The 12,688-nt window shown below is 38.9% G+C and overlaps 1 protein-coding gene and 1 long non-coding RNA gene across 2 annotated transcripts; both read left to right on the top strand.

Annotated features, from left to right (window-relative positions):
* Positions 1–1,978: 1,978 nt before the first annotated feature.
* On the top strand, positions 1,979–6,624 carry LOC146451350 (uncharacterized). Its single transcript, XM_085099250.1, has 2 exons — positions 1,979–2,865; positions 3,980–6,624. Exon 2 carries the CDS (start codon positions 3,989–3,991, stop codon positions 4,928–4,930), a length of 942 nt encoding a protein of 313 aa, XP_084955376.1. The 5' UTR covers positions 1,979–2,865; positions 3,980–3,988; the 3' UTR covers positions 4,931–6,624.
* A 4,001-nt stretch (positions 6,625–10,625) lies between these two features.
* On the top strand, positions 10,626–12,672 carry LOC146451349 (uncharacterized). The gene is made up of 3 exons (XR_014860072.1): positions 10,626–10,774; positions 10,901–10,967; positions 11,886–12,672. It is a non-coding gene; the product is annotated as an uncharacterized LOC146451349 (long non-coding RNA).
* The last annotated feature ends 16 nt before the right edge of the window (positions 12,673–12,688 follow it).

Raw genomic sequence — 12,688 nt, 5'->3', positions numbered from 1 at the left:
TTGCCACTACGAAACTGTATGACCCCCCCCCCCCCCTAGCATGCAATTTTTTTTCTACATGCCCCCCCCCCCCCCAAGCAGAAACTATTTTTTTCTGATGACCCCCCCCCCCTCCCGCCCAACCAGAAACAAATCATACTACTCCTAACTTTAACAAAACGCTTATGTACTGCTTCTATTAAAGATAAACGTAATTGTTACTGTGATTTCTTTACAGTACTATTAAAAAGTTACCGTTCTCTGCTTAGGTAAAGATTTCTCTTGTCTAAAAAAAACGTTTTATAGATAGCAACACGTTTACGGCAACGGCAGACCCTAAATTTCTTTTTAGATTCTCAAAGGAACTATAAAAATTAATCAAGCAAATGGTTAACGTGAAATTACTCCCCTTTGAGTAGAAACAATTAATACACGTACAGATCTGACTAACAAAATACAGATCGAAGCATACCAATCAACGATTACGAGTCATATTAAACAGAAAAAAAAAAACAGCGGACACACAGATATCAGACGCGTAGGTAAGGGTTAGATAGGGGTGTTCGTTGAGCCCCAAATGTTGCTGAGCGCCGGAGGCGCTCTTACAAGGGAGGTCCGGGGGCATGCTCCCCCGGAAATTTTTGAAAATCTAGGTTCCCAGAAACCTCGTTTCCTGCATTCTAATACCCATTTTAGGCAAATCACAAATTTGTTTTACAGCAGCTTCGTGAGCTATATACATCATTTCTACGGCATAATTGTTTCAACTTAAACAAGAAAGTTCAATGTACATTCCGCGCCCAGTCGAGTTCTGATAGCTATTCGATCTGCTGATAGTCATACACCAAGCTGGTAAACTGCATCATTCTCGGGTGTAGGCCCTCGAACAAATTGACCATCTCGTCAAGATTGACAGGCATATCATATTTGATATGCATTAGAACCAGGGCGGACATTCTACTCTCTCGCATGGTACACCTCATGTAGTTGTTCAACCTCCTCATTGTGCTTTTTCTTCCACGATTATTGATCTTCAAAGGGGATTCGTTCGAACCCTTCGAACCCCCCCTTCCTACACACCTGGATATTAAAGTACTGCTATTAAAAATGACAGTTACAAGCTTTTCTGAAGATGGCCTACGGCTCAGATTTACCGTCAACTGAAGTCACCAACAACAGTTCTATTATTAAAATCTAATCTGGATGTTCGCACTAGGCATACTAATGAGTCTACTGATACTCCTGGGTTCAAATAATTTACTAATCAACAGTTTTTATAAAAGTGAGTACTATTAAACAGAACATTAAACAATCTATTGATAGAGTTCTGAGTACAACCACTTTGTAGAAAACTACTCCCCCACAGATGATTCAATAGTGAGACTGTTAGTACGTTTTTATATTAATTTGAACTTGTACAAACATAGGTGTCTACTTCAGTTTATATTCATTATTGCTTTCCCAACAGATATGCTTCATTTCCTCAGTTGTTGTTAATATAAAATGCAGATTTCGACCTCAGTATGTAAAACAAATTAAAAGTGGTTAGGAAAATTGCATTAAATAAAATTGAAATAATATTCAATTTCTTCATCTGTTTCTGTGTTGAGCCACTTTCAATTTCCCCTACTAGCCAATTATTGCTGGTGACCCCCCCTCTTTCACACAATTTTTTTTTGGTAGCCCCCCCTTTAGTGCCATTTTTTTTCTCGTGGCCCCCCCTAAATCCCACCAGCCCCCCCATGCTCATAAAAAATGAACGGTCCCCAAATGGAGAAGAATATTCGTAAAATGTGTGGCACAGAGGAATCAAGTATACGAAGAGGATTTGCAGATTTTTCTATCGAAGTGTTTTTCATTGTACAAGAGTGACAGGCCTGCACGACTCCCTAGAGCGTGTTTAGCCTTTTTTTTAAATTTGGCTCTCACGAGTATACCTTTGATTGATCCCCCTATTGTATCTATTAAATGCCAGTCTTTCATGAGGATTTGTCTAAAGTTTAGCACTGCTGGGTGTTATTGTGTAACGAAAGGCAAGATCAGTTTGTTCTCCTTTGGTTTTTGAAGTAGTCCTAGTTTCCTGTTTTCAAATTGCACTTCTGAGAGGGTCCTTTGAGCAAGGTTCTCGGGATAACCTCTTTCCCGTATAGGCGTCATTTAAGATTTCGAATTTGCTCTTCACTGAAACATTTTTTAGAAGGGTTTGTTCTGAGAAACCCCAGAGCCTCGCCTTTGATGAAACCTTTTTGACCCCTGGTGGGTGGCACGAAGAGAAATCCGTATATTGAAATGTTTCAGTAAGTTGGAAGTGCGCACGCACATCAAAGACTGAATCTGAATCACGTTAAACGTGACTTGACAGTGATGTAAGTTGTTCACGGTGAAAGCATAGCCGCTGCGCTTGTGTTCACCTGTTCACATGTTTAAGTTGTTGCAGAAAAAAGACCTCTTTAGTAGACCAGGAAAGTTGCTGACGCCTGGAGGCTGCTGACTGTGGAGTCATGCTGATAATGTTTGAAAGCTGTCGCTTTTCGTAGTCGTTAAGAAACGTTTCACTAGCGCCGGTCAACTGGATTATCGACTGCGTCTGGACGCTTGCTGCGCTTCGACTGGTCGTGAAACTCTCGGTCTCCTATAATTAGAGTACCTGAAGTCATGCTCTTTTAAAAAGCGGTCGAGGGCTGCCAGTATGGCAGCACGGCTAATTTGAATGCAGACAAAAGAATGTTAAGACGTCAGCCATATTTGCGCAAGGTCTATAAAATGTTTTTTTTTTTGTGACATCTGTTTAAGGAGAAGATTCCTGGAGGAAACGTGGTTGACAGACCTTGACAGTTAAGCCAGAAAGAGATTAAAGCTTGTTTCTAAGGGAAATTGCGAAAAGAGGTAAGTGGAGTTTATTTTTTTACTGCTTGTGAATGTTGATCAACGAGGGCAAAAATTTAAAGGAATATCCTTGACACGACAACGGTCATTGCTCTTAGGCTTATCAGTTGGTAAGATTCATACGCCAAATATCTCTCACCACCTGGTAAGAGATATTTGGTTTTCAAGTCTTTACAAAGTTAAAAAACTAAGCTGAAGATGCGAGAAGGCATTCATTCATTCATCTAGATATGTTTCTGTCTGATATCCTCCATTAAGATTCTCTAAAACGATTGAAATGGACGTCAGCTGAACACCGCGGACCACTACCCTATTGTTTCTGAGTTTTTTTTAACAAGTAGCCAAGTGCATGATTATGGCACCAGAACAGCCAACCACTATCGAACGCATTCTTGACGCATAAATCTGAAGCAATTTACAGGCCTTTACCCAGGTCCCAAAATCTGGCCTCCCAATATCAATTATTTCCTCATCTAGTTTTTTCACCTTGAAGAAAAAATGTTGCAGTTTTTATCTATAAAATCACGAAATGACCAAGCCGCACTTACGCAAAAAAGCCGGTGGGTTTTAACTACCTTCGGGGTGTTTGGAAATCGAATGAAACATTCTTTCGAGTGCCGATTGAAATAGCTTCTCAAACCATTTTAAAACAATTCTTAGAGAAATTCAAAGCAAAAGCTCACCATATTTTACGATCATTAACATCATTTTTCCAAACCTCCGTCATGGCACCGTAAAACGTTTCCATCAAAAGCTCTGATTTCACTGCACCCTTATAACCTGCAGCTGCATCGTTTTTCGTTTTTTTTTTACGGTCCGGAACATTGTTCAATTATTTGTTCTTTTGTCCTCTCGACGAACCATGTAAGATGTTGCAAATGGTGCAGGCCGTCCTTCGCGGTAGTGATTGGGTTTCTTTGCCTCTTCATGATTGTTAATGAGTTTGAGGAAGATTAGACCCTTCTTTGGGATAGTTTAGAGTAATGAACTTCACCTGTCAAGGCTATTCCATCTCCCTCAAAGTCAAGAAGCAAGATTCTATGGACGCTGTTTAATATATCTATATTATTTAATAATTGAAGTGTACATGAGTTGTGTGAATTTACTTTTTCAGTTTGTAAAGATGGGTAAGCCTCAAAGCAAGAAAGAATACAAGACTCAGTTTATTAAGGGTGGACTAACTCCAAAGGAGTTCGAAAGGTGCCTTGGAAAGAAAGTTGAGCTATTGACAACCAATTTGCCAAACGAAACGAAAAATTTAATTGAGGAGGCCAAACGAAATGTTAAACAGCAAATTTGTTTCCGAGAAAACGAAACTGATCCACTCACCATTGATCAACGAAACAAGATAAGCTTGCGAAATCACGAGCAGGAGGGGATCTTGACAGGTGGTCAACATCCAAAACGCAGAGTGGAAGAAACTAGCGGCCAGCGAGGAGTACAAAGGATAGATAAAGTGTGGCCAAAAAAATACCATAAGGAGCAGTACACATTTTTTACAAGGCCATTTATTCAAGATATATTGAGGTCCGAGTTTCGTCAAATTAGGGTAAATCAAAGGGGTAACTTATTAAATGTTTTTGGGAAGCAGCTGTCCCCTAAAGAGTTCTGTTGTGTTCTCGATCATATTACAGCTGACCTTGTGGAAGAGCTTTCCACACTAATCCCAGACAGTCATGACAACAATTACACTGATCGGTGGAAGCAGAGATTAGATCCAGTTTCTAAAAGTTGCAAAAAGATATCAATGCTAAGGTTGGTACTAGACTTTTGCCGTGATAATGATCTCATGGATCAGAAAGGCTATGAAGTCTGGAGAAAACATTTAATGGTCATAATGTCCTTTGCAGCCATGCTTGTTGTTGCAAACGCGTTCATTGATAGTCTTAATAAGAACTGGGGCCCAACTCCGCCACCCAAATCTGCAAAATCTGCCCAAATCTGCCCAACTCCGCTACCTAACGCTAATGGCAGGAGTAATATCAAAGCATTAGCTTGGTTTTCCTTGATGCGATTAGTACCTGCATTATTATTCTACTATTCTCAAAAAAGAGGCTTACTTTGAGAGTTAGTCCTAGATGACCGTTCTTTTTTACAATCGACTTTCGATCGTTGTATGTCCAATTTATTGTGGTGATTGAGTACTAAACAACCAACCCCCCCTCCCCCCCCCCCACAGCTGAAGAATTAAATGCTCTGGCTCCTATCATAGTCTATTTACTTTACAATGATGTGACCTTTTCACTTTACGTGAAGTGTTTAATTCCCGTAATGAATATTTGGTCTGAAACAGAGTTTCCAATTGCCGTTTCACTTTAGAGATATTACAAAATTTCAGGGAAAAATGGCTCGAGACCTTTAGCCTTTCAAATTTATACAAAAGGTTTTTATGACCTTTACGTTTTAGTTAGCCATTAGTAATCGCCATATAGTAATTTTGATAAAATGGGTAGGGTAGGTTAATCGGTAAAACCGCTTAACGTTTGGTTATTGTTGGTAATTTTGATAGCTTTTCGTAATTTTTGCTAATTTCATACATTGGTTAGTACTTTCGGTGAATTTGTCCAATACATGTACCAGCTTAACGCATCGTGCACGATGCCTAAACTCTAATGTAAGGGTGTATTTTAGACTGTAGTTTTAGAATTTAGTTGTTGACCTGAGTGTTTTCCAGATCATTTGATATTTTCCAGTTGTTCCATGATTAGAGTTAACTGTTGTGCTGTGAACAGGTTTGCCTACTTTCTTTACTCTGGGGCCTCCTTCAAAAGTTGAAGTCCTGACAAACGCTTGAACATTGGTTGGCCTTGTTATCTATTTCCTAAGAAAAGTTGTGTTGTTTCTCCCTGTTGGTGTGTTTTCGCAAAACCTACTTCTTGTCTTCGGAGGGAACCATCTTTCCATGGCCTACGGATGTAAACATGTTTACAGCACATTATGAAGTAAGGTGTGATTTGTTATATATTTCCACTGAGAGAACTAGTTTCTTGAAGAATAAGAAAGACTAACTAACGAAGATTCCCGTTAGCTCTCCTTTGTGCCAAGCGAGTGCCTAACACTTTATCTGCCCATTTAAACATCTTAACCATAACTAGATCGGGTTTGGGGGACGGGGATTCTGTCCGTGGCGACGTTGAACCTCAATAACTTTTTTAATTTTAGAGCAAACGCCCTGAAACGTATCTGGAAAAAATTAAACGTGGTCGGTTAGTGTTCATTTTATTTTGATGTTACCATGGCAAACAGTTTTTGACAGGCAATTTTCAGAAAATGGAAAATTCTTGTTCAAAATGAAGAAAATTACCTTTCTTGCTGTAACCTTTATGTTTCTGGTTCATATAAGTGTTCCTTTATTAGTTTTGATTACTTTTCGTTCAATTTCGGCGCTCCCCTGAAGTTTTGGGGAAATCCAGAAATCCCAGATGGCGGATCCAAGATGGCCGCCGTTTGCTAATCACGACGTCATATGACGTCGTCATTTCCTGTGTGCGGACCTCAAAGGAAACATCTTTGCACGAACTATCAATCCCTCAAGCCTTAATGTCATAGCTTTTATGCTTGCGAAGTTATGGAGGCGGGGCAGAATCCCCCCACCCCGGACCCAGAAAAAAAAATTCCGGTCGAGACAGGGTTAATGTTGGCACACTGATTATGATTATCATCATGTACAAGTTTGGATTTTGTAGCCTACATTTGATTACATCTCTTGTATCTGTATAATTAGCTTTTAAGAATGAATAAACAGCTGTTCGAGCCAAACGCTGAGTTGTTGTTGTCTACTTTTGCAATTGTTGCAGTCCTGCAACAATTGGGGATTTCCATAGAAAAATAACAGGGATGCAGTGCTTGTCATCTTTATACAACAGAATACATTTTAAATAACTAAGGTACACGGTGCTTGGAATAATTTTATAATAGACGTTTTAAATTTGGGACAGCTGAAAAATTCGCATTCCAAAATGCAATCTCGCAAGAACGCATCGCATAATATATATATCCTATATCTCTCTTCCTTCACCCTAAGAGCATGAAGAAATGCATGGAATTCTAAGCAAGTTAAATCTTATACGAAGTGGTCAACTTGTCTTTTATAGTTTGGCGTGGTGTGCCAGCGAAATCAGTTAAAATATACCACAAAATATATACCATAGTAGAAAGTTCAGGGACACGTATTACGTTTTGAAAGATGACTAAAAGTTGAAGATAACAATTGTGAGTAGTTTTGCGCTGTTGGAAAAGAGATATAGGCTCCCTTACCGTTTTCTCTATAAGTTAAAATATTCTGGCTTCTCGGGTAGTGATAGCGACTGAATGACGATCAATTCCGGGCACTGTGATGAAGTATTTTTAATATTCGCATCAGTGATCAGTATGGAAGAAAGTCATCCATTCTAGATTATTCTCAGTCAATTATTCTCGCCTTGGTTGATATTTTATGTCTAGTTTTACGATTACTTTACTAGGATTATCCAATTTGTAATTAATTCAAGCTTGTGTGGCGGGCTTTAGAGGGAGAGTTTTTCTCTTCTGGTTGGGAGAGGGAGAATGGTATCCTCTCTATTTTCAACCGGATATGACTGTGGAATTGGTCATCTAATTTCAACGGTTTCCATAGAGTTTCGTAACTTGGCCACTGTCAAAATTTAAAATTACGCTAGATGAGGACGGTATTTGCGTAGCCGTTCATTCAAGACGCGATAAAACAGTCTCTTATATTAACTGACCAAACATACCTGACCGGAGTTTCTCAGCAGTTATTCGCTGGTAGGAAGCGTCAATGAGTTTGTTGAGAGGCGCGAGCGAATGAGACTCCTCCATGTTTTCTTGTAGACTAAAACAAAGATGACTAGAAAGATGGATAGAGCGAAAACCGTGCCAAACAAGGCGAAAGCAAACGACATTGTCGCAGCCATGCTTCCGAGAACTGAGATCGACTCAAGCAGAAAGTTCGACTTTAAATCGATCAGCTTATTGATTGAAACCGAAAACTCATCACAAGTGAAATCCATTGATATATCAGGCTGTCAATCAAAAGTCACGAGATGGTTGAATCGAAAAGTGTCCTTACTAACATAAAATATTTATTTATAACATTTGTCAACGGAGGAGATTCTTGGAACAAAGGTGGTTAATTAAACCGGAGATTAGCTAGTTTCCAAGAAAAGGTACGAAAGAGGTAAGCATAATTTTTTTATTACTGTTGGTGGATTTTGGTCAACGGTGGCAAAAATCGGAAATCAAGACAATTTTGCTGAAAATACTGGTCAATACTTTGGAATTGAAACTCTACCGAGGCCATGCTTATAACATTCTTCTATTGGCCACCACTGTTTCTGGTGAGAAATATAATAATAAGCTGGATAGCATACGTTTAACATTGCGCATGCACTCAACTCTTTTAAGTTTACATCAAAACCTAAAGAGAGACTTCCTTTCGGAATGTTGTGTTCTTATTTTTATCGATTACAAGTTCCTGTTGATAATGAAAAAAGGCTTTCGAAACCATGTAACTGGTAAAGCTGATATTTATCAGCGGGTCATATGCGGGAATTTAAGTGTTTGGAACCGAATTGCTTTAATTGTCTCTGTCGGTCGTGAACGTGACTGTGACACGTGATGCATCGGCGATATGACTCAGCTTTTTTTAATTTCTAAAGCTTTTGTTACAAAAAATAGATGTGAGTGTACATACATAACCCGCATATTTAATATAGCAAAGGCGAATCGATGCGGGTTGTGCGAATTGACTGTTTCAACTTCAGCTTGCTCACACTTTCGACAATGTAACGTTGGAGTATGGCTTTCAGGGAACGAACGTCAATCGTCCAACGCTTAGCCAGTGTGACATGCGCTTGATGAATGAACTTGGAGCACGCTTGGGAACAAATGAGAGTTACCTCCGGGCGAAATCGCATATCTTTCCCTGAGAAATCAACGAGAATAAAATAATAAGAGCGAAATAAAAATTGTTATGAGGGATAATTCTACCGTTGCAAATCAAACAACAAAGATGATTGCAAGTAAAAATAGAGTTTAAAGGTTGCGTGAGCGGCTGAATGGATTTGAAAAGTGCAAGAAATAGCTATTAAACGCACATGTATACAAAACGGAAGGAAATTCACCAGTCCTCTCTTTTTCTTAAATTCCTATTTTACAAGTGTGAAATATAATTGAATGTGTAGATCCGTAATGAGTTTGTATTCAAAAATGCGTCAAATTTCAATTGTGAAGAACTGGCCAAAAAAGTAATTACTAAGATGTCAGTCTAGTCTTTATCCGATCAATGTAATTTTGCTACGAACGCTAAAAATTCGATTTAACTAAATGGCTTGCATTAAGAGTACGAGGGTAATTCCTGGAAAATTATAGTGAAAATTTACGGTTTCTAATCATGAGGCTAAGAAAAATTACAAATTTGTAAACACAGATATATATTATTCAAAATTCTCCCAGGCAGGATTGTTTTCTTGGAAACGAGTGGAAAACTATTGACTGAAAGTCTTTTTCTCTGTAAGTGCTGAGAAAAGCGGCATTTCAGAGAACCTGGCTTACGTTGTTAGCTTAGTAAACACAGATCTATAAACCCCATTTACAGGAGCAAAAAGATCGGCACGGCACCCCAAAATTTCGGTACGGTGTCGCCAACTTAGACCACCTCGCGAAATGGTCTCAGCACCCCTACATTCGGGCACCGGTGCCGTATTATTTTTGGGCACGCTATGTTTACATGTTTAAAATCAGGAGTGCCGTGCCAAAAAGTTGGCGAAACCGTACCGAAATTTTGGGGTTCCGTGCCGATCTTTGTTGCTCGTGTAAATGGGGTTAATAGATTCTTCCAGACGGGATTGGTTTCTTGGAAACAAGTGAAAAGCTATTAACTGAAAGTCTTATACCAGAAGAAAATGTCATTTAATCACTATCGCTGACAAAGAGAACAAGCGAACGAATAAACCGTCAAACCTATTCATTTCGGCTGGTTGCACAATGTATTTTACTTCAAGTGTGGCACTTATTTTGTCATTTCCACAACCGAACAATAAATCTTCCTCTTATAATACAAGTGAGGCCCTTTCCGTGCATTTGATTGAGTGTGTTTTGATGAACTATGAATACTTTTCTAAGAAACGGCTTAAGAAACACATAACAAACACATATTTTTTTCTGAAAACATAGGATCATATCTGATGTCAGTAGAGTCGACACTGGACTAATATTGTTTTTCTAACTATATCATCTCACAATGATCTGTTTAACACTTCATAAACCCTATTTCTCGAAAACTTAAAGATGGCGCCTTTCGCCTGAATCATGTGCTTCTTGGTTTTTCTGGGTTTTCAAGTTCCTCTTGATAATAAACAGAAATTCTCGGCGAAATCATATAATAAGTGGGGGAATATCGGCAAATACTGAGTTTCGTTCCTCTGTAACGATCACGTGTTCCAGTCTTGTAAACACTGTAACGGCCAAAGTCCAAACACGACATACCGGATTATTATGCTATTATATTACATCATATTCGCAATGGATGTACCTAAACAGGTTACGATATTTCCAAGAAAATCAACTCGTGACCTGCCAGGGTTCTCACATATTGCATGCAGTCTAAAGAAAAATTGTACAAATTGAAGCAATGGAACGTACGCACGTCTGCCTCAAAATGCTATGATCTCCTGCCACAGCTGTAGAACAACCAATTTCGGCCGAGAAAACTGAAAATAGGTTATGACGCCCGCTTGAATATGCTGAGGCATGTCACGCGCTAATTAGCTGAACCAATCAGCTACGAGAAGTCTAACATGATAAGAAGTGCGCCGTTTGGGTGCGTTAATCTGATTTAGAAACTTTGAGGTGAAGCAACTGTAGCTTGAAAACAATTCTGTATTTCTAAGAAAACGTCTGTAAAAGCGAGGTGAGTGGAGGATTTTTCTGTTACTTTATGCGTCGTAAATTATCGGTTTGAATACGATGAATTACTGAGCTTTCGGTACATACTTTCCTTTCGCTTATATAACGAGAGTTATTTGACGCTTTTCAGATGGAAGCTATCAAGCGTACCAAAGCAGCCCCGGAGAAACGCGGTGTTGAGCACAAAAAGGCCACAGGTACAAGAAAGCTATTGTTCTATATATATGTTCCTAACTAGCACACTAAACTAACATCTGAGAGAGTTTCGATGGCGGTTTGACAAGGCGAATGCTTTCAAGGGAGTCCCTAGCTAGCATGACCATGGTACCATCGGAAAGAAATTAGTCGTCTAAAGGTTTACCAAGTTGATTTTTTCGGATGCCTCTAATTTATGTATAATATAAAGTAAAACTATAAGGGAGTAGAATTTCATTGATCAAACTATATGATTGTCTCACACAGATTCACTTAATGCAGTTAACAAGACTAAGGCTTCGCTAAGTAGCCGATTCCCTTTTTCTTATAAACGCTTTCTGTCGAGTTGGAGTGCGTCAGGACACAGGAATTACTTGGCTTTTCATATCAATAATTTGTCGACTTTTGTGAATACCGAATCTGCATATATTCATCTACTGAACGATTCTCGGAATTTAAAGGGGAGGTATCACGCAAATTTGCTGTCATTTCAAAATCCAAAAATGTTTGTCTGTCAGCAGAAACAAAGAATAATTGTCAAGTTTGTTATAAAATATCACCCTAGTGCAATAAAACGGTCGATTTATTTAGTGTCTCTGGCCCATGACAGAGTAGGCCGGTATGGACTGAAACTTGAAAAATGTTAGGCTAATGTTTTTCAAGTTCTCGCATTTTTCTGTCCAAAATGCGCTAGAACAGATCACGAATTGTTCCTTTCAAGAATTGAGTTGATTTCTTTCCTCTCGTCATTCTAGAATTATTTGGCAGCTGATCAGGTCAAATTTCGTCATTTTAAACAAAAGATACCAAAACCCCATGATACTCCCCCTTTAAGAAAGAGAGTCATTTGCGGTTATTAAAACCACGTTCACATCCGGGAAATTTAAGGCTAATACAGTTCTTCGTCGCTTTGTTTTCAGCTCCGCTGTCCTGTGCTGCTGAGATGCGCGCCTTGCCAGCTGCCTTCTCGTTGACTGAGCCAATGAAGGACTCAGGCAATCAGATACCGACCGCCTCGTACACGTTTGGAAAGGATGTCAATTCTTACAGTGACTGGGACGCGTAAAAAATCCCAGCAACTACTTGGCAACGCCACCGTTAAAACAGGGAATTTATGATTGCTGAAATGATTGGAAATAATGCTGTGTCAATAAAAGTAACTTGAAATAGTATAAATGTCTCCTAATTTCTTTCTTGGTTGAATATCTTTATACTGTCGTAAACTCTTGGGACGAAATTTTACTTAATTATACATGTTCTATATTTCTTTTAGATTGAGACGTTAACATGATATAAAAACAAACTTCTCGCTTAACGCATTTGGGCTCAATCGTTGTGGATTATTTTGGCTATTTCTATATTTATTTTGTTATATTTTGTTATATAAATTGTACTTATTCCGCGGACACGTAAACCTTCCCAAAAGAGAGGCTGCCTCTGGAAACTATGAGTTAACTCTTTTTCATTTAACAATCATGTCAATAAGTGGCTAAGATAGGGCTATATACTACAATGGGGTGGCCCAGGGGCTCTGAGAGGCCGGTGGTACATAGTCATACTCACCAAAGGCTGATCCTAGTAAAACCTCTGGATCATTCCTACATTTTCCAAGTAAACCCAAAACGACAAGGACGTAATTTTATCTTTACTAGCTTATTCTGAATAAAGCATAGGCCATTCTGTTTTTCTTTATGAGGATGTTTGTTTGTTTTTTTGTTTTTTT

Source organism: Pavona decussata, unplaced genomic scaffold, assembly GCF_977016875.1.
Source record: "Pavona decussata unplaced genomic scaffold, jaPavDecu1.1 SCAFFOLD_391, whole genome shotgun sequence".
Lineage (NCBI taxonomy): Eukaryota > Metazoa > Cnidaria > Anthozoa > Scleractinia > Agariciidae > Pavona > Pavona decussata.
Note: the sequence above shows the minus strand (reverse complement) of the source record. Positions and strands in the feature narration are given on the sequence as shown.

Bases quoted from the DNA above. Each gene is read 5' to 3' on its own strand.
- LOC146451350 (XM_085099250.1), top strand. From the start codon at position 3,989: ATGGGTAAGCCTCAAAGCAAGAAAGAATACAAGACTCAGTTTATTAAG.